Source organism: Melanerpes formicivorus, unplaced genomic scaffold, assembly GCF_026170545.1.
Source record: "Melanerpes formicivorus ecotype bairdi unplaced genomic scaffold, bMelFor1.0.p_v2 SCAF_1, whole genome shotgun sequence".
In the NCBI taxonomy this organism is placed as follows: Eukaryota; Metazoa; Chordata; class Aves; order Piciformes; family Picidae; genus Melanerpes; species Melanerpes formicivorus.
In genome coordinates, this window is record NW_027142353.1 from 31940709 (window position 1) to 31962244 (window position 21536).

A 21536-nucleotide genomic window follows, 5' to 3' on the forward strand; every position below is an offset into this window, starting at 1 on the left:
ATGGTTCTGGTGGGATGGTGCTGGTAGGAATGGTGCTGGTGGGACGATGCTGGGATGGTGCTGGTAGGAATGATGCTGGTGGGAGGATGCTGGGATGGTGCTGATGGGATGGTGGTGGGGGGAGGGTGCTGGGATGGTGCTGGTGGGAGGATGCTGGGATGGTGCTGGTGGGATGGTGCTGGTGGGAGGATGCTGGGATGGTGCTGGTAGGAATGGTGCTGGTGGGAGGATGCTGGGATGGTGCTGGTGGGATGGTGCTGGTGGGAGGATGCTGGGATGGTGCTGGTGGGAGGATGCTGGGATGGTGCTGGTGGGATGGTGCTGGTGGGATGGTGCTGTTGGGAGGATGCTGGTAGGAATGGTGCTGGTGGGAGGATGCTGGGATGGTGCTGGTGGGATGGTGCTGGTGGGAGGATGCTGGGATGGTGCTGGTAGGAATGATGCTGGTGGGATGATGCTGCGATGGTGCTGGTGGGATGGTGCTCATGGGAAGGATGCAGGGATGATGCTAGGATGATGTCGGTGGGATGATGCTGAGGTGCTGGTGCTGGGGTGTTTGTAAGAGGCTGCTGAGATGATACTGGTAGGATGATGCTGGGATGCACTATAGGGTGCAGCACCCATGGCAGCCCCCTTTATGAGCCCATTTGGGACAACCCCCCTTCATTTTTGTCAAAGAGAATTCCCTGAGATGATAAAACCAATCCAAGCTCTTCTTCCCCTCCCTCCCCCAAAAAATCCCTTCCACCATTGGGACAAATCCCAGAACCCTCCTACAATCCCAGCAGCCACCCATCTAGGAACGACCCCGCAGCTGCCAGCTCCCGCCCGCAGGTGGCGCTGTTATGAGAGGTGGGTGGCGTGTTTGGGGGCGTGGTCCTGTGTCGTGACGTCACGGAAAGGGGCGGCGCTAAGGGGCAATGCGGCCCCGGCGCGTTCATTCATAAAGGAGGAACCGAGACGGACGGGGCGGCCCCGGGGCGGGGGGAGCTCGGCGGCCTTTGGCCGCCCCCGGGGTAGCAGGTAAGGGGAACCCTCGCTCCGATCCCTTCCTCTCTGCCCCTGGCAGGCTTATTCTGAGCTGTGGGTGGTGGTGGGGCTTCGCTTTAAAGAGTCCCCTTTTTTTGGGGGGGGGGGGGGGGGTGTGTCTGGGTTTGGGGGTGCTGTTGTGAAGGGGGGGAGAGAAGTGGTGCTTTTTGGGGTGGTTTTAGAGCGGGTTTGGGGATGTTCTATCCGTTGGTCGCAATAAAAGGGCGAGGGGTGAGGGGTTATTTTTTTCACGGAAAGGGTTGTCAAGGCTTGGAACAGGACGGCGGTGGAGTCCTCAGCCCTGGAGGAGTTTAAAAGGTCAGGCGTTGGAATAGGTTGCCCAGGGAGGTGGTGGAGTCACTGTCCCTGGGGGGGAAGGGGGGGGGGGCGGGGAGGGGGGTGTCAGTAAACATGTGGAGATGGTGCTTGAGGACGTGGTTTAGTGGCCGTGGTGGTCGTAGGTTGGTGGTTGTACTTGATGACCTGGCAGTGCTGGATGTGTTGGTCTTGCCCTGAAAGGTCTTTTCCAACCTAAACAATTCCATGACTAGCCTTATCCCAGAGAAGAATACGAGGGGAGCATCTCCTTGGAGCTGGCTGAAGTTGGGGTGCAGAGGTTGGAGAGCCTTGGTGCTTGCTGCAGCTGCTGCAGAATGAATGTGGGTTAAAATAAGAAGGTGGAGAAAAGCGAGGCGGGGGTGGGGGCCAGAAAAGTAGGTTAAGAAAAACTCAGGAGCAGCTGCCTGGAAAAGAAAAAGAGAGAGGGAGGGAGGGAAGGGGGGAGAGAGAGAGAGGGAGGAATTATGTTAGGGTGGATTGTTTTGGTTTTTTTTTGGCCAGAGCTGGAAAATCACAGAGCTGTCAGCCAAGTGCCTGCATCAGCTGCGATGCTGCAGTGAGGGCCCACCCCCCAAAAAAAAAGAGACAGCCAAAATGGGGCTGGAACCCTCTAGCTACCAGAGCTTTGCCTGAAGGTGAAGCCTCTGAGCTCCTTTCGCCTTAAGGTTGGGGCTTTTTTTCCGTGGTGCTTTGGTTGCTCCCACAGCTCTGCTGGCAGGCAGGGTGGGGATGTGACAAGGCTGAGGTTTGCTCCTTCCTGAGGACAATCCTCCCTCTTGTCCCAGGCCACCTCCAAGAGCCTTTCCCCACCCCCCTCCAAAGTGTGGCTGAACAGTTGCTGCTTTTTTTGTCAGTTCTTCCCAGTTTATCTGCAGGAGTCATCAGCTGAAACTCAGCTCCCCCATAGGGAGGGGAAGCCCTCCCTGGAATCCTGGCTGGCAGCCTTGGGTTACAGGCTATATTTAAGGGACAGCTGGCAATGAAAAGCTGCTCTGATCCAGTTGGATGCGTTGGGAGGGGGTTTCCAAAATGAAGTCATCTTCCCTGGTGTGCTTGTGGTGATGCAAAGTGGGGGATAGAAAGGTGGAGTGCCCCCCAAAAGCTGGCTCTGCCACTGCTGGGGTTATTTTTGGTGCCTTCTGTTTCTTCTGAGGGCAATTTTATGTTTGGTTTTAGTTTTTTCCAGGGAGCTTCAGAGCTTCCTTCTGCTGTGCCAGGGTAAGCTGGGCATCCCACCACCACCAGCTGTGGGTTTGGGCTTGCATCCCCCCATCCCCAAGAAGGGGTACCTCTCAGATGCCCCCCAAAAATGCCTGCTGAGTCCTGGGGGGGGCATGACTAGGCAAAGCTCCAGTGGCAACCAGGAGCTGCCACCTGGTCCTTGTACCTCCTATGCCCCCATGGTAGAGTCTTGGTCACCTAAGGGGGGTCTTTAATCCGTGAATTAAGCTTGGCTTTGGATTTTCTTTACCTGGGGACCAGCTCTGGTCCTTGTACCTCCTATGTCCCCATTGCTCGATCTTGGTCATTTAAGGTGGGTCCTCAATCCTTGGATTAAGCTTAACCTGGGACAAACTCTGGCCCTTGTGGGGTTTAAATCTGTTTGGCTGGAAATAATGAGCTGGGATGCTCCAGGAAAACCAAGATGCAGCACCCCAAACATCTCAGAGTGTTCCTAAAGTGATGCTATTCAAGTCTTAAAACTCCAGTTTAAGTCCAACATGAAGCATTTTAACCCTTCAGGGTGGTTATCAGTCCTGCCTTACAGAGTGCAGGTCTTGCACTCATTTCATCCTCACTCTGCAATCCAGGGGTTCATCCCAGTTACTGGGGGGGAAATTTGGGAGGTGTCCCCATGGGATGCCATCACCCTGGGATGATACTTAGCGGGGAGGAGGCAACTGGCAGGGCTCCCACTGGTTGGGATGAGCTGGCTCGTGAGGTCCAAGATTAGAATGGACAGGGCTTGGGGGTGAAGGGCTGTTTGGCTTCATGCTGGCACCCTGATGGGAGTTCTCCCTTACCAGGAGCTACTGGGTGGAACTGGTGAACAGAGAAGGTTCATATGGCTTCAAACTAGAGCAGAGCAGATTTAGATTGGATGTGAGGAACAAGTTCTTTACCATGAGGGTGGTGGAACACTGGAACAGGTTGCCCAGGGAGGTTGCCCAGGGAGGTTGGAACAGGTTGCCTGGAGATATTCAAGGTGAGGCTGGACAGGGCTCTGGGCAACCTGAGCTAGTGGAGGATGTCCCTGCTGAGCGCAGAGGGGATTGGACTGGATGAGCTTTGGAGGTCTCTTCCAACCCAAACCATTGCATGATTCTGTGACTTCATCCTGCATGTGGGCTGGGGCAACTTCTGTTATCAATACAAGGCTGAGGGATGACCTTTGGAGGTCCCTACCACCCAGAACATCCTGTGATTCTTTTGAGCCATCCCATCACAGAATCAATCAGCCGGGTTGGGAAAGACCTCAGAGATCATCAAGTCCAACCTTTTACCTAATCCCTAACACCTCCTGACAACTAAGCCATGGCTCCAAGTGCCAGATCCAATCCTGTGTTGAACACCTCCAGGGATGGTGACTCCACCAGCTCCCTGGGCAGCACATCCCAATGACGAATGACTCTCTCTGGGAAGAACTTTCTCCTCACCTCCAGCCTCAGCTTCCCCTGGTGCAGCTTGAGACTGTGTCCCCTTGTTCTGGTGCTGATTGCCTGGGAGAAGAGACCAACTCACACGTGTCTGCAACTTCCTTTCAGGTAGTTGTAGAGAGCAATGAGGTCTCCCCTGAGCCTCCTCTTCTCCAGGCTAAGCAACCCCAGCTGCCTCAGTCTCTCCTCACAGGGCTGTGCTCCAGACCTCTCCCCAGCCTCGTTGCCCTTCTCTGGACACGTTGAAATGTCTCAATTCCCCACCCCTACCCTGCTCTTCCCCACCTCCCACCCTCCCCACACCCCCTCAGCATCCCACCTCCCAGATGTTAATTAGCTGCATCTCAGAGCACTGATGCTGGCCACTAATGAGGAGAACCTTGTCAGGCCTAGGCTGTAATGAAGCTCCAAGGTGGCTCTCAGGGGACCGTGGCAAGCGGGAGAGTTTCCATGCGGGCAGCAGAAGCTGGATCCGGGTTTGGGCTCTTGTTCTTTTTTTTTTCCCTGTGTTTGTTGTGGTTTGGTGGTTGGGTTTTCTTCCCCCCTTCCTTTCCCTGTGCTGTCAGCAATTATTTTAATTTTAATCATTAATTCCTGAGCCTGAAAGTGGGGGGAGGAGGAGGAGAGGAGGTGGAAGGAATGAGCCTGTGGGGAAACAGCTTTGGTGTGACTTGATTCTTTATTTCCTTTCAGTGACTTCATTTCCCTATGGCAGATAGGGGGGAAAAAAAAAGGATTTCCTCCAGAGGAGGACAATCCTTTCTTTCCTGGTGTTTAGCATCATCTGCTCCTTCCCTTGCACCTTGCATGGTCAGTTCCTGACTCCATTGCGGGGCTGGTCCCTCTCCCATCAGGGATGGAGTTGGGAGCTGCAAGGGAAGGAGGGGATGATGCTGAGCCTCCCCATAAAACCTCTGATAAAACTTGCAGGGGCATGGTGGAGGATCACTGCTGCAGGAAGATTTAGGCAGATGCCTTGGAGCATCCCTGTGTGAGCCCTACATTGCTTCTCCACTGGGATTTTCCCTGGATGGTGACAGTGATGCTCCCCTTGGGCAGGTCTCCCCTGGTGATGAAGAGAATTGGGATGTGCTGGTGGCTCGTCACCATCCTGGGGGTGAGTGTGGCCTCCATCCCATCCCATCCTACCCCATCCCATCTCTCTGCATCTCTGCTTTTAGTTCCCCTGATGATTGAACCCATCCCAGCATCACCACCACATCATCACAGCCACACCTGAGCACCACAAAAACCTTTCTCACCTGGAATTTGCAGCAACTCAAGACCTGGGGGAATGCTTCATTTGGGTTGAGGGTTTGGGGGTTTGTTTTTCCCCCTCCCCAGATTCTTCCTCCTCCTTTTCTGTCCTTCCTCAAAGCTTCTTCTAGGGCAAGGGTTGATCAGAAATGTGGCTTCTCCTTTGCTGCTTCTCCTGGGAGCCCCCATGTTGTCCCATGGCTGGGAGATGCTCTTGGGATGGGCCACACAGGAATCTCAGGGCTTGGGGCTGCTCCCCGGCACAGCTTGGCCTGAGCAAGGGCTCACAGTGAGTTTGCATCAGCTGTAGCAGGTTTGTCCCCACCATGAGGTCCCTTCCATCCCAAACCATTCTGTGATTCTGTGTCACTAGCGATGGGCTGGACTCCCTGCCCAGATCCCAGGGGTTGGGATCTGCTGTCGTGCATGCCAAGGATGGCTCCGGGGTGTTTTTGGTGTTGACTTGATGAATGCTAACTCCTGGTAGGTTCCATCTGATGGGTTCCTGTCTGCCATGGGCTGCACCCATCCCAGCACCTGGGACACACTGACTTTGCCTCCATGTGAATGGTTTGCACCTGCCATGGTGCATGGGATGGATCTGAGTACATCATGGCACTGGTGCTGGCTCTGCAGCTGCCATGGTGCATGGGATGGGTTTACATCCACCATGGCACCTGTGGCAGCTTCCATCCACCATGGAATGGGTTTCCATCCACCATGGAATGTGTCTCCATCAACTATGGTGCAATCGGTGATGGATTTTCACCCATCCCATTGTGTCACTCGTGACTGGTTGGCATCTGGCCTGGCCCAGGTGACAACTCTGCATCCACCAGCATTGCTTGGTGTGGGTTCACCTCTGCCATCTCACCACACCCAAGCCCACCACCACCTCACACAGGCCTCCAGCTGGAGCAGCTGGCACTCAGCACTGCTCTTTTCCTCTCCCACAGGTGCTACATGGCCCTGGTGTGGTGGTGGGGAGCTGCAGTCCCCAGGAGCAGGGAGGATGTCCACCTGGAGAGGAGCCCACGGGGGTAAGCCAGGGCCAGCTGTGGCACATCCACTTTGGAGCAGAGGTGCAGGATCCCTCCCTGGCTCACCTCCCTTCCCCTCCCTGCAGGAGTGTGGCTCGGGGGCACCATGCCGAGCTTGTCCCCCTGGCACCTTCTCATCAGGGGACCTATCCTGCTCCTCTCACACCCGCTGCTGGGCCAGGAACAGGGTGCTGGTGGCACCAGGGACAACGGTGACCGACAGCCGCTGTGGAACCTGCCTGCCAGGGTGAGCCCATCTAGAGGGGTATCACTGCATACCCCCCAGCCCTGGTGCCAACTGTGGACCATCTTCTGACCCTCCCTTCTCACCCCACAGGTTTTACAGCCCTGAAGGGGAGAGGGACCCCCGGGGCCGGTGCCTGCCCTGCACCAATGCTCCCCACGGCGCCACGGGGTGCCCAGGTGGGTGCCCAGGCTTGAGGTGTGGCCTCCCTCCCCCCCAGCTTTGGGGGTGCTGAAGGAGCTTGTGGTGATGCTCACCCTGGGGAATGCCATGAGATGTGCCCTCCTCAAGGTGAGGTGTGATGACCTGCTGGGATGTGGCAGCTGAGAACACCTCCCAGGAGGGTCCACCTCCATGTGAGGAGAAAATTCTTCGGTGTGAGGGTGCTGGAGCCCTGGAGCAAGCTGCCCAGAGGGGTTGTGGAGTCTCCTTCTCTGGAGGCTTTCAAGACCCATCTGAATGTGTTCTTAGGTGATCCTGCTTTGGCGGGGGGGTTGGACTCAATCTCCAGTGCTCCCTTCCAAGCCCTACCATACTCTGATGTCTACTCATGGCACGAGTGCTGTCTGCAACTACCTGAAGGGAGGTTGTAGCCAGGAAGGGGTTGGTCTCTTCTCCCAGGCAAGCAGCACCAGAACAAGAGGACACAGTCTCAAGCTGTGCAGGGGGAAGTTTAGGCTTGGTCTTAGAAAGAAGTTCTTCCAGAAAGAGAGATTGGCCTTTGGAATGTGCTGCCCAGGGAGGTGGTGGAGTCACCATGCCTGGAGGGGTTCAAGAAGAGCCTGGATGAGGCACTCAGTGCCTTGGTCTGATTGATTAGATAGGGTTGGGTGATTGGTTGGACTTGATGATCTTGGAAGTTTCTTCCAACCTGGTTGCTGCTGTGGCTCTGAGATGCTGTGAGTGGCTTGTGCCTGCAGTGAGGCTCCTGGGAAACTGAGATTTCACCCCAACAAAGCTCCTCCCCAAGACTGCTCTGATTCCTCCTCCCCGCCCCAGGCCACCGTCGACCTCGCAGCCCCGAGACGCCAGGCCAGCCCATGGCCACCAACAGGACAGGAGCCACCTTGATGGGGGAGGAAGGGCAGGAGGCAGCAGAGGCACAGGCAGCCGTGCTCACCATCGTCCCAGTCTTCTGTGCCATGGGGCTGTTGGGCATCCTGGTCTGCAACCTGCTGAAGAAGAAGGGTTTCTACTGCACTGCCACCAAGGACCCCCAGCCTGGTGGCACTGGTGAGCCCCTGGCTGTGCCAGCAGACGGCTTTCGGTGACCCCGAATCCATCCCACATCCATCTCACCTCGCTTAGCCCACCCCTGTGTGCCCTGCTCCTCCTTGTCCCAGGGCATCCTGCTCATCCTTGGCAGGGTTTATCCCTCATCACACACCTGAGCACCCCAAAAACCTTTCTCACCTGGAATTTGCAGCAGCTCAAGACCTGGGGTAATGCTTCATTTGGGTTGAGGGTTTGGGGGTTTGTTTCCCCCCCCCCCCCCAGATTCTTCCTCCTCCTTTTCTGTCCTTCCTCAAAGCTTCTTCTAGGGCAAGGGTTGATCAGAAATGTGGCTTCTCCCTTGCTGCTTCTCCTGGGAGCCCCCATGTTGTCCCATGGCTGGGAGATGCTCTTGGGATGGACCACATCTCAGGGCTTGGGGCTGCTCCCTTGGGGTGGCTTGGCCTGAGCAAGGGCTCACAGTGAGTTTGCATCAGCTGTGGCAGGTTTGTCCCCACCATGAGGTCCCTTCCATCCCAAACCATTCTGTGATTCTGTGTCACTAGTGATGGGCTGGGCTCCCTCTCTTTGCTCCACAGGTAGTTGGCCTCAATCCTCCCCACCAACTTCTGCCTGCAGGTCCCAGCTCCATCTACCAGCTGGAGGATGCCAACGAGGACACCATCGGGGTGCTGGTGAGGTTGATCACCGAGAAGAAAGGTCAGGAGTGGGTTGGGTGGTTCCTGGGGTGGGTTGTGACGTCAGGGGGATCCCCTGTGACCCTGCCTTGGTGTCCCTTCCCCACCAGAAAATGCTGCAGCCCTGGAGGAGCTGCTGAGGGAACATTACAGCCAGCAACCGATGCCACCCCTGGGATGTACCCCCCCAGATAAGTAAGAGTCCTCTAAGGCTGCACCAAGGACCCCTTCCTGGTGGGAACAACCCCATGCTGATGGCATCCTCCCCACCCCCGCTTCCTCCCTTTCCAGGCTCCATCTCCTGCCTCAGTTTCCCCTCACCTGCTGGCATCAGGAGCATCTCCACACGGTGCAGGGTCCAGCCCCATGTGCCCGCTGCAGCCAGAGGAAGTGGCCTGAGGTGCCACCACCACTCAATGCCACCCAAGTCCCCAAGCCTGGGGGTCGACCCAGTGAGGTCACCATCCTCTCTGTGGGCAGGTGAGTGGGGACACCAGCCCACCACAACATGTCCCCCCTCTTCCCCAGGGTGGGGACAAGCCCATGTAATGATGTTCCCCTCCCCCCCCAAAACAGGTTTCGGGTGTCCAGGATCCCTGAGATGAAGAATGAGGTTGGGGGGGACCCTCCCTATGCTCCCCTCCCTGCTGGCAGTGGGATGAGGCCCCCATGGTTGAGAAGCATTGATGGGACCCCCGAGGTGAGGAGGTGCAGAGGGGGAGAGGTGGGGTGGAGGGAGACCCATGATGGGAGGGATCCTTCTTGGGTCACAACAGGGCTTGAGGAGGCTGATGGCTGAAGGGTTAACTCTGAAGTGGAACAAGGGCATCTATCTGGTGAGGTCAGTCATGGAAGTGATAAGGTTGGAAAAGGTCACTGGGTCTGGCTGACTGTGCAGATAAGACCACCATGTCCCTATTGAAGAGGAGCCAGCAGTGTGCCCAGGTGGCCAAGAAAGCCAAAGGCCTCCTGACTGGGATCAGCAATGCTGTGTCCAGCAGGAGCAGGGAGGGGATTGTCCCCTGGGACTCAGCTCTGGTCAGGCCACACCTCCAGTGCTGTGTCCAGCTCTGGGCACCTCAGTGCAGGAGAGATGTGGAGGTGCTGGAGCCAGGGCAGAGGAGGGCAAGGAAGCTGGGAAGGGTCTGGGGAATAAATGTGATGGAGAGCAACTGAAGGAGCTGGGGATGGTTAGTTTGGAGAAGAGGAGGCTGAGGGGAGACCTCATTGCTGTCTACAGCTACCTGAAAGGAGGTTGTGGAGAGGCTGCTGCTGGTCTCTTCTCCCAGGGAATTAGTGATAGAACAAGAGGGAATGGCCTCAAGCTGTGCCTGGGTAGCTTTAGACTGGGCAGTAGGAAACATTTCTTCATGGCAGGAGTGGTCAGGCACTGGAATGTGCTGGGCAGGGAGGTGGTTGAGCCCCAGCCCTGGATGTGTTTCAAGGTGGTTTGGATGTGGTGCTTGGGGCTATGGCTTAGGGGTGAGACTTGTAGAGTAGGGTTCTGGGTTTGGCTTGGTGACCCTGAGGGTCTTTTCCAGCATGAATGTTTCTGTGATGCTGTGGAAGTGCCATGTCCACACCTTTCCTGAACAGCTGGTGAGGCTAGAGCAGCCCAGCACCCCCAAGCTTCTTCCAGGAGCTGGGAGACTTCCAAAAATACTTTACAGATTGAGCCTGAAGGGGTTGGGTGATTCCCACCATCCTGTTTCCTCCCACCCCCCACCATTTAAGGTGCCATAAGGGTTGTGGGGTGAGTACTGATGGGGGAGCAGGGGTGGGTGCTGGTGCAAGGTGTTGAGCTGCTGGAGGGTAGGAAGACTCTACAGAGGGACCCGGGCTAGCTGGATTGATGGGCTTAGGCCAATGGGATGAGGTTCACCAAGGCCAAGTGCTGGGTGCTGCACTTGGGACCCAACAATGCAATGAAGGCTCCAGGCTGGGGGCAGAGTGGCTGGAAACTGCCCAGTAGAGAAAGACCTTGGGGTGCTGGTCAGCAGTGGCTGAAGGTGAGCTGAGGTGAGGCCAGGTGGCCAAAAGGGCCACCAGCAGCCTGGCCTGCATCTGCAGTAGTGTGGACAGCAGGATCCAGGACAGCAATTGTCCCCATGGACCCCATGGGCACTTGGTGGGACCACACCTTGGGTCCTGGCCTCAGTTCTGGGCTCTTCACTCCAAGAAGGACACTGAGGGCTGGAGCAGGTCCAGAGTAGGAGAGCAAAGCTGGGGAAGGGTCTGGAGAACAGGGCTGGGGAGGAGTTGGTTAGTCTGGAGGAAAGGAGGCTGAAGGGGAGACCTCCTGGCTCTCTACAGCTCCCTGAGAGGAGCTTGGAGCTGCACAGGGCTTGGTCCCAAGGAACAAGTGACAGGACATAAAGAAATGGCCTCAAGCTGCAGCAGGGGAGGGTTAGGTTGGACAGCAGAAGAAACTTCACTGAAAGGGTTCTCAAGGACTGTCACAGGCTGCCCAGGGAGGTGGCTGACTCCCCATCCCAGGAGGCATTTCAAAGAGGCAGAGCTGTGGTGCTGAGGGCCATGGCTCAGCACCAGCCTTGGTAGAGTTATAAAGTGGTTGGGATGGAGGATCTCCAAGGTCTTTTCCCACCAAAAGGATTCTGTGGCTGTCTGTGATTCCCCCTCTGGTCCCACAGACACAAAGCTACCCCTGTGTGGACGTGCACTGAGACATCTGCACACACCTAGAGCCAGGCACAAACAGGGACACAGCCAAGGGACAGGGAGTGAAGAGAGTGCCACACAGAGTGCTGCATGCTGCTGCCAGGGCCTGGTACTGGGTGGCACAGCAAGGGGTGATTCATGGGCAGCTGCGGGGGCAGCCTGCCCTCCTTCACACAGGCAGCTGTGCAGGGAAATGAGAGACAAAGTGAATGGCTTGGGCTGGAAGGGACCCTAAAGGTCATCCAGGTCCAAATCCCCAACCTGCCATGAGTAGGGACACCTCGCACCAGCTCAGGATGCTCAAGGCCTCATCCAGCCTGGCCCTCAACACCTCCAGGGAGGAGGCATCCACAGCCTCCCTGGGCAACCTGTGCCAGTGTTCCACCACCCTCAGGGTGCAGAACTTGTTCCTCACATCCAATCTAACTCTGCTCTGCTCTAGTTTGAAGCCTTTGCCTCTTGTCCTGTCCCTGCAGGCCTCTGCAAACAGTCTCTCTCCAGCCTTCCTGTAGCCTTCTTCAGGTACTGGCAAGGTATTCTAAGGTCTCCCTGGAGCCTTCTCTTCTCCAGGCTGAACACCCCCAGCTCCCTCAGCCTGGCCTCAGAGCAGAGCTGCTCCAACCCCCTGAGCATTTCCCTGGCCCTCCTCTGGACCTGCTCCAGCAGCTCCAGGTCCTTCCTGTGCTGAGGGCTCCAGACCTGCACACAGCACTCCAGGTGAGGTCTCCCCAGAGCAGAGCAAAGTGGCAGAATCACCTCTCTGGCTCTGCTGCCAGTGCTGCTTTGGCTGCAGCCCAGGCTGCCCTTGGCCTTCTGTGCTGCAAGCTCACACTGCCTGCTCCTGCCCAGCTTCTCCCCCCCCCAGCACCCCCAAGGCCTTTTCCTCAGGGCTGCTTTCCATCCCCTCCTCCCCCAGTCTGTATTGATAGTGAGGATTGTTCCAGCCCAGGGGCAGAGCCCTGCACTTGCTCTTGTGGAACCTCCTGAGGTTCACCTGGGCTTCACCTCTCCAGCCTGTCCAGGTCCCTCTGGATGCCATCCTGCCCCTCTGGTGGATCCACAGCACCACTCAGCTTGGTGTCATCTGCACAGTACTGATGGTGCCTCAATCTCCCTGTCTATCACAGAATCAACCAGACCTTTGAGATCATCAAGTGCAACCAATCACCCAACCCTAAATAATCAACCAGACCATGGCACTGAGTGCCTCATACAGGCTTTTCTTAAACCCCTCCAGGGATAGTGACTCCACCACCTCCCTGGGCAGCACATTCCAGTGGCCAGTCTCTCTTTTAGGGAAGAACTTCTTCCTAACATCCAGAGGACACCAGCACACACATGTGAACACCCCCGGGCTTGCAGATGGAGCTCTCTCCTTGTTCCCATGTGTGTATGTACATGCACACACAGGCTGCATCCAGGGGATTAGGTTCAACAAAGCCAAGGGCTGGGTGCTGCACTTGAGGCACAGCAACCCCCAGGAAGGCTCCAGTCCGGGGCCAGAGAGGCTGAAAAGTGCCCAGAAAGTAAAGACCTGGGGTGTGCTTGTTGGCAGTTGGCTGAAGACAAGCCAGGGGGTGCCCAGGTGGCCAAGAGGGGCAGCAGCAGCCTGGGCTGGAGCGGCAATGGTGTGGGCAGCAGGAGCAGGACAGGGATTGTGCCCCTGGGCTGGGCACTGGGGAGGGTGCACCTGGAATCCTGGGGTCAGTTTTGGGCTCCTCCCTCCAAGGACATTGAGGGCTGGAGCAGGGCCAGAGAAGGGCAACAGAGCTGGGGAAGGGTCTGGAGAAGAGGAGAATGAGGGAAACCTTCTGGCTCTCGAGGTGGGGATTGGGCTCTTCTCCTTGGTATCAGGTGATAGAAGGAGAGGAAGTGGCCTGAAATTGTGCCAGAGGAGGGTTAGGTTGGAGAGGAGGAAGAATTTCTTTGCTGCAGGAGTGGTCAGGGATTGGAAAAGGCTGCCCACGGAGGTGGTGGAGTCCCCATGCCTGGAGGTGCTCAAGAAACCTGTGGCCATGGTTTGATGGCCATGGTGGTGCTGGGTTGAAGGTTGGACCTGATGATCTTGGAGGGCTTTGCCAACCCAAACCATTCCGTGGTTCTATGCAAACTCACCTCTGCCCACAGACACCTGCAGCCCCCTGTCCAGCTGAGCCCCCCCCCCCCCCCCCCCAGCTCACGGCACTGATGCTCAGTGGTCACTGCAGCCCCTCAGCTGCCATCCTGGACCTCCATCTCCTGTCAATCCGGGGACGCTTTGACCTTCCTGAACCTGTGGCCAAATCCTGCAGGGCGTCGGCATCTTTATGGGGGGCCTGGATCAGGTGCTGCAGGTGGGGCCAGCTGGCAGGGGGTGGTGGGGATAACCTGGCTGCTTGCCCTGGAAGGAGGAGTTGTCTTCTCCAACCTGGGATGGCCCTGGGTGGTGAGAGTCATCGTGGCTGAAGGAGTGACAGTGAGTGGCTCTTGCCACCTTGGGTGGTGTAAAGAGTCCAATCCAGCTTCACCCACAGACGAAATTCATCCTTTGTCCTACACAGCCAGCACCTGGCCTGGGAGCTGCCTCTGGGGGCCGGTGACATCCACAAAGCCCCCACGGTGAGGACAGAGGGACCCTGGGCACCCTGTGGAAAGCCAGCAGGTGGTGGAGCTGGCAGCTTGGCTCTGCTCCTGTCACCAAGGTGTCCACACCAAAGCCAACATCTTGCCCAGCTGGAGAGGAGGAGTCCCGGTCCCTGGTGGCCATGGTGTGGTGGCCTGGTGGAGAGCGTATCTCCAGGAGCTCCAAAGCAAGTGGTAGTGGCCACACCATGGTGGCCTGATGGAGAGCATCTCTAGGAGCTGTGGTGGTGGCCTTGGCATGGTGACCTGATGGAAAGCATCCCTGTGACACTGGCGGTGGCCCTGCTGTGGGCAGCCTGCTGGAGAGCATCTCCAGGACCCATAGCTCCACTGGAGGCAACATGCAATGGAGGAGGTTGCCCAGCCAGGACGGCCTCTCATGGCCACCTCCTAGGTCTGTTGAAGCCTCTCCAGGAACATCCTGAGCTCTTGCTTGCCCTCCCTCACCAGCTGCCAACATCCCACATCACATGCTGAGGTCTCTGGACCACAGGACAGCTCCAACCTTCCCCCAACCCAACCCAGGCATGGGTTGCTCTGGTCAAAGCTGCTCTCCTACCATCTCCATCTCCTCTAATCAAAGCCTCCATCCACCCAGGAGAGTGTGGTGATGATGCCTGCTCACCATGAAGACCTCACCCTCCACTCTGGAGCTGCTCCTGTAAGATCCCTTTAGGGGTTGGGGGGTGGAGGGAAACCCCAGCCCAAGGTTGGGCTGGACACCATCAAGCTCCACCTCCAGCCTCCAGCAGAGGTTGATCCTGTTCCCTTCTTCACCTCCAGCCTCCAGCAGAGGTTGATCCTGTTCCCTTCTTCACCTCCAGCCTCCAGCAGAGGTTGATCCTGTTCCCTTCTCCAACTCCAGCCTCCAGCAGAGGTTGATCCTGTTCCCTTCTCCACCTCCAGCCGAGGTTGATCCTGTTCCCTTCTCCACCCAAACCAAAAAAGCAAACCACTCAACCACCAAACTCTTTTGGGCTCTTTAATTGACTTTAATTCAGTACTTTTTTTTTTGTCTTCTTTTTTTTTTTAATTATTATTATTCTTTTTCTTTTCCTTTTATTTTTTGGAAACATTTGAGTAAGTTCTCCAACCTTCTACAATCTCCCAGGAAACAGAACAGCCCCACAGGGTTTACAAAGTCTTGGCTGAAATGTGGCAGGGGAGATCACAACTTGATCTTCAGAACCCCAAAACCAGAACAGAAAACAAACTTGGGGGCAGGGGGAGGGGACACAAAGAAACCCCAACCCCTCCCCTCCACCCCCACTCCTCCCCCGACCCCTAAAATTTACCACCTTGGATGAACAAACCAGGGAGGCTGTGGGGCATTTCCAGGGCATCTCCTTCTGGATTCCAGGAGGACCATCCTGAGATCTTAGTTGGTCCTTCTGGGTTCCAGGATCTGAGTAGGATCCACCAAGATCTCAGAAGGACCCACCTGGAACCTAGAGGGATCCACCAAGATCTGAGAAGGATCCACCTGGAATCTAGAGGGATCCACCCCAGCTCTGAGAAGGACCCTCCTGGTCTTGTTCTCTACTTCACATTTGGAAGACATGGTTGAATTTTTGGGGTGAAAAATTCTTTTTTTTTTTTGGGGGGGGGGTGGGGGTTGGTCTTTAGTTTGCTTTGAGGTCCAATAATGCTTCAAACCACTCAACATTAATCAAACGCCAAATATTAAGTAGGAAGAGGGGGAGGAGCCCAGCTTTGGGTGGCATCCTGAGCTCCAGGAAGGTTTGGATGCCACCCTGCACCCCAGAAATGCCCTTCCTGCACTCCAGGAATGCCCTTGGTGCCATCCTGCACTCCAGGAAGGTCCTTGGTACCATCCTGCACCCTGGGAGGGTTTGGCTGCCATCCTGCAGCCCTTGGTGCCATCCTGACCCTGCTGTCTGACTGCTGACCCCCAAATCTCAGCCCAGCCAGCACCCTGCCCCAGTTAAACCCCAGCTTCCCATCCCAGCAAGCTCCATCCCTTGCAAGTGGCCACCTTGCAGCAGGAGATTTCCCAACACAGCAAATCTGAGCATTTCCAGCTGGGAATTGCTGGCTTGAAACCATGGCCTTTACTACTCCTGCTTTGCAAACATTCCCATACCCAGTTCCTGGTGAAGCCAGGAGTGCCACAGTACAACACTCTACAGAATCTCCTGTTCCAAGCTCTCCTCCAACCCAAGCTCCTTACCAGGCTTTAGTTTTCCCTAGGGGAATGCTAGCAGGAAAAAATAGCCAGAGCCTGGTCCTGCTGTGGGCAAAGCAAAGGGAAGACATGGGCAAAGGGTGGCCACAATTTGGGGGTGAGAGATGCTGGGAGACCCTCAAGTTATGGGCAAAGGGTGGCAAGGACTTGGGGACAAGAGATGCTTGGAGACCCTCAACTAATGGGCAAATGGAGGCCATGTTTCAGGGGTGACAGATCCTTGGAGAACCTTAAGGGCAAAGGGAGGCCATGTTTCTTGGATCATAGATGCTTGGAGAACATCAAGATCAGGGCAAATGGAGGCCATGTTTCATGGATCTTAGATGCTTGGAGAACCTCAAAAAGTGGGCAAAGGGTGGCCACATTTTGGGAGTGATGGATGCTTGGAGACCCTCAAAATCTGGGCAAATAGAAGCCATGTTTCAGGGGTGATACATCCCTGGAGATCCTCAAGACAGTGCCAAAGGGTGGCCACATTTCAGGGCTGATAGATCCTTGGAGGACCTCCAAATCTGGACAACTAAAAGCAGAGTCCCACCACCACCAAGATGCTGGACTTCGGGGTCTCCAGGAGCTCTCCTTGCTGGTGTTGGCTGGTTGGGATTCCCTATGGGAACCAAATGACTCCATGTGGTTGTTTCACCCTCTAAGAAAGCAAGACCCTCTTGGATGGAGACCACATCATCCCAAATCCCCTGGAGGGATGGTAAGGATATGGTGGGTGCCAGGAAGGACCATACTTAGAACTGGCTACCTACCCTGGAAGCCAAAGCCTTTAGCCAAGCCTTGATGGTCATTCCATCTTGTCCAGGTCCTGAGGAGACAGCTACTGGAGGCAAGATGGCTCCAGGCCTCCAAGGTTGGGGGCCACCACCATTATTCAGATGACATTTTCCCCACCCCCCCAAACCTTGCATGCTCTTGGCAGGGATGGGTTAATGGCCAGAGCAGGGGTTGCAGGGTTCCTTTCCTTCTCCTTCAGCTGGAATTTTAAAGCTCCCAGACACTTTGCCAGTCTGCTGAGGGTTGTTTTAACCCTGCCACAATTTGGGGCTGATCAGATGCCTGGAGAACTTCAAACTAAGGGCAAATGGAGGCCATGTTTCATGGGCAGTAGTTGCTTGGAGAGCCTCAAACTCTGGGCAAATGGAGGCCATGTTTCATGGATATAGATCCTTGGAGAACATCAAGATAAGGGCAAAGGGTGGCCACATTTCAGGGCTGCTAGATGCTTGAAGAACCTCAAGATATGGGCAAATGGAGGCCACGTTTCATGGGGGAGAGTTGCTCTTCCCTGCCTTTCACCATGGGAAACCCTTTTTCATAACCAACACCAGCAAAGCTTTGCTGGAGAAGCTGGTGCCTCCCCATCAGTGTTTCTGATCAGGGAGTCCCCCCATTGGGTTGTGAGCTCCTCAGGACCTTCCCGTAAGCAATGGGATCATGAACTTTCCTCCCATCTTTCCATCTATCCTTGTCCTTCCCCCACATCTCTCCATGGGGAAAGGGACAGAGCTGCAGCTCACTGCTGGCTTGAGGCAGGGGGGCATCAAGCTCCACATAGTGGCAGGGAGCATCTCCCCCCCCCCCCCCAGCTTCACAAAGCCACCTTGAGGAGCTACCCAAACCTGGAGCCCTGTGGTGGCCCCCAGAGGCCCTCTGGTGGCCCTGGAAGCATGCAGTAGTCCAAGCCTAAACCCAAAGCTGGTTTGCCAAAGGTGCTCAGCAAAGCTTCTCACCCAAGAGCCGGTGACCATCTTCACACCCTGGTTGAGTTAATGACTGTTCCTACCTGGGCATTATGGGATCAGTTAAAACTAACCCAGCAGTGGTGTTGGGTGATCTTCCATGAGCTTCCTCCCCTACCTTTAGTGTTTTCTTCCCTTTCAGGAGGGTGCTTGACCTCTCCTGCTGAGCTGTGGGCCACACTTTCAGCAGTCCTAAAGCAGTTAAGGGTGAAGGGTGCCTAGGCAGGGGTGGGATGGTGTCTGTTGGGTAAGGTCCTCCTCTCCAGAGCCCAGGCTGGGAGAATGAAGCTTGTTGGACCCTAGGAGTCACCATGCTGTGAGGTTGGCTAAATCCTACCCTATGCTATGTGTTCTGGTGCTGAGAGATCCTCAGACACATCAGTGAGAGCCAAACAAAGGGTGGTGGAGAGGTCTTCAAGTCCTGTGATCTACTGGGGGGTCATTTTTTTATGGCCCAGGTTGAACTCCAATGTGCTACAGAGAGTGGAAGGATTGATGTGGCAGTGCCACTTCCAAGTGTCCTGTTGCTCTTCAGGGCTAACCCTTGGCTTAACCAAGCTCACTGGGGCAATCCTCTAGGTCACTGACTCTTTCATGTCTCCTCTTTGCCTTTTGCATGAACCCAAAGTTCTCCATGGGAGAACTTCACCTTCCCCACCCCACAGCGCTGGTGCTCGGTCTTCACCCTGGAGGTTGGGGAAGGTCCAACCAGAGCTTTCTTAGGGCTTCCTTGAAAACCAGCAGAACCAACCAGATGCCCCTCACACAGTAGTGACAGTGCCAACCTGTCCTGACAAACCACCTGGGGCCAACCAGCAGGAAGGAAAAGTCCTCTTGGGACCCTTAGCTTGTTTCTCCTTTGGCCCCATGCTCCTGGGAAGGAGCTCCAGTAGCTCCTTCCAAGGGCAGCAGAAGCCAAGCTGGGAGACACCACCAAGAGCAAGAAGGATTCACCCACATATCAGTAAGTGGTCACTGTCTTCTGAAGGACCCTCCAGCCTGACCTCCACATCCTGGGCAAGGTGTTGGTCTCCACTGCCATCTGGTCATACCATGCAGGCATGACCAAAGCAGAGCAACCAATGGAGACATTTGGGCACTGATTCAACACCATGCATGGCTTGGAAGTCCAGGCAAGGCAAGGCCAGGCTGGGAGGGACTCCCATCCACATCTCCCAACTTGAGAAATCCCCACCCACATCTCCTAACCTGACCAATTCCCATCCACATCTCCTAACCTGACCTCTTTCAAGGCTCTGGATGTGGTCAGCTGTGAGCCCAAGAGACAGGAGAGCTGCAGACACACCAATGGGTGGATGGAACTCTTTGGGCAAGCTTGAGTGAGACACCAAAACCCAACCATAGTTTTGTCTTAGGAGAAGAAGCAGCAGCAGCAGAACCTGGTTTCTATGGTGGGTTTGGTGGTATGGGTTTAAAACCCAACCATGGACCAAATATGGACTCTCTCTGCTGCCCTCAAGACAATTTACTGCCACCCTGAGGTGGGAGGTCACCAGCTGCAGTCAGCTTCATGTCCTCATGTCCTCACCTAAGGCAAACCTCCCCCCAGAAGCTGCCCTGATGCCCACAGGCTCTGTATGCCCTTTGTCCCCCAGCCTCCTCCACATCAGCTGGGGATCTCCTTCCTTCCTTGCTCTTCACCTTTTCTCAGGAGCCTTCCCATGAGGATGGGGACATGTTTATTGCTATGGCTTCCTCTTCCCCCTGCTTCTCCCTGCTTCCCAAGCAGAGCAGCTAGACATCATCCCCCCTCTTCTCCAGCCTTCCTCTGTGGAGCCAGGGCAACATTTCTCCTGGAGGTCTCCAAACCAGTTGTAGCCCAAAGAAGTGGAAGGGGGCACCTCAAATGCCACAGAGGTGTCACAGTTTGGTCTCAGGCCTGCCACTCCTCTTCCCCCTTGCCCTGCTCAGTGACTCTTCTCCATCAACCAGTCAACCTCCTTCCCCACACCAACAAATACTGGAGAAGCTCTTCAGATCAACCCCTGGACTTGGCAAAGCTCTTTGGACCAACAACAGGACCTGGAGAAGCTCTTCAGACTGACCCTTGGACCTAAAGAAGCAACTCACACCAACCCCTGGACCTGAAGACTTTCTTCAGACCAGCCCCTGGACTTGACAAAACTCTTCAGACCAACCCCTGGACCTGGAGAAGCTCTTCAGATCAACCCTTCAACACCTCCTTGCTTCCTTCAACAGCCACCAGCCTGCAAAGGGTAGCCATGCAAGGAAGAGGAAGCTGCCCTCTCCCTCACACAGCCCCAAGACGTGGCCGAAGGGGAGCAGCTCAACTTCCCAAGAGATGCCAGACGCTCCCCTGGGGCAGGCAGCTCTCTGAGGACAACAAAACCTCTTTGCCCAGTTGGAAAGAGCAGCCCCAAGACCTATTGGTGACCAGCCCTTCTCCTTCCTACAGACCACGTGTGTTATGTTGCTACTGGCTACTCTCTTACTCCTACAGAAGAAGGGATGAGCTGAGAACCTCCCTGCGGAGCATGGCAGAGCTAGCTGGAAGACACCAATTCTAGTTTTTGTTTTGCTCTTGATGGAAGATTAAGCCTTCAACACAAAGCAAGGAATAAAAACACCCAAATCAAACCAGAACAAGCCTACCAGAGCTGTGCTTGTCACAAGAGGACCCCTGAAGAACATCAACCAACTCTTAACTAGCCAAAGAAGAAAACCAAGGCTCTCGCCAACGACGACGTAAAGGGGAAGGGGCAGGAACCCAAACAAACACGGGTGGGGGGGTGAAGGAGGGCAGAAATCTTTGCACCACTCAACCTGGGCAATGCTGGAGAAACAACAACCAAAACAAACCCAAACCAAAATGAAGTGAAGCTTCTGAGCTTTCCAAAGGACAGGACCAAAGAGAGAGCGAGAGAGAGCGAGAGAGAGAGAGAGAAGTTGCCTATTGCTCAGTGTCAGTACTTGTGTGTTAAACACCACGGATGGGCGGGGGGGAGGGGAAGGAGGGAGGAGAAACAACGATGACAACAACAACAACAACAACAACAAAAAGAATCCAAAACCCAACCAATAAAATAAAAGAGGCAGAAGATTAGAAAAGAGCAGCTTTTACAAAACCCACTAAAGAATGCATAAAGTGATCTTTGCACTTCATTGTTTTCTTTTTGTTCTTGCAAACAGACGAGGAGGGGGAAGCTGCGGGGGAACGGCGGCCGCAGCACCCATGTAAGACTTGTGTTAAGTTGCATACAATGTTGGGCTCCAGATCTGCAAGAGAGCAAAAGGATCAGAAGAGCCTGGAGTTAGGAGGGATCAAGAGAGGGCACAGAATGCTTGGAGCTTGACGGGCTAGGTTACAAGCCCAGCACAGGAGGTGGGCTGGGCTGAAAAGAACCTAGCCCCTAGGGTGGACGAAGAATCCTGAGGCAGGAGGGTGCAGAGACTTGGGCCCCCCCTCTACTAGGGAGAGAGGTCCCTGGGTCAAAGTCACAGTGTCACAGAACATTAGAGGTTCTATGACTCTATGTTTCCATGATTCTTTGATCATAGAAGCACAGAGGTTGGAAGGGACCTCCAGAGATCATCAGGTCCAATCCCCTGCCAGAGCAGCATCACCCAGGGTAGTCTGCACAGGAAGGCATCCAGGTGGCTTTGGAAAGTCTCTGGAGAAGGACACTCCACAACCTCTCTGGGCAGCCTGCTCCAGGGCTCTGGCACCCTCACACCAAAGAAGTTTCTCCTCAGGTTGAGCTGAAACCTTCTGTGTTCAAGTTTGTATCCACTGCTCCTTGGCTTATTGCTGTGCAGCACCCAA

At 55.4% G+C, this 21536-nt stretch overlaps 2 protein-coding genes across 5 annotated transcripts in view; one reads left to right on the forward strand and one right to left on the reverse strand.

Moving 5' to 3' along the window:
- The first annotated feature begins 955 nt into the window (after positions 1-955).
- RELT (RELT TNF receptor) lies at positions 956-14194 on the forward strand. Its single transcript, XM_068139211.1, has 11 exons — positions 956-1023; positions 4956-5142; positions 6239-6322; positions 6409-6569; positions 6660-6745; positions 7566-7799; positions 8418-8498; positions 8587-8671; positions 8768-8956; positions 9053-9176; positions 13696-14194. Exons 2-11 carry the CDS (start codon positions 5056-5058, stop codon positions 13732-13734), a joined length of 1170 nt encoding a protein of 389 aa, XP_067995312.1. The 5' UTR covers positions 956-1023; positions 4956-5055; the 3' UTR covers positions 13735-14194.
- Positions 14195-14678: 484 nt separating this feature from the next.
- FAM168A (family with sequence similarity 168 member A) overlaps positions 14679-21536 on the reverse strand; it is a 228043-nt gene continuing 221185 nt past the window's right edge. For all 4 annotated transcript variants that reach the window (XM_068139242.1, XM_068139218.1, XM_068139228.1 and 1 more), the window contains one exon: positions 14679-20989. The gene's annotated coding sequence lies outside the window, so the exon portion shown is untranslated. The remainder of the gene's footprint in view (positions 20990-21536) is intronic.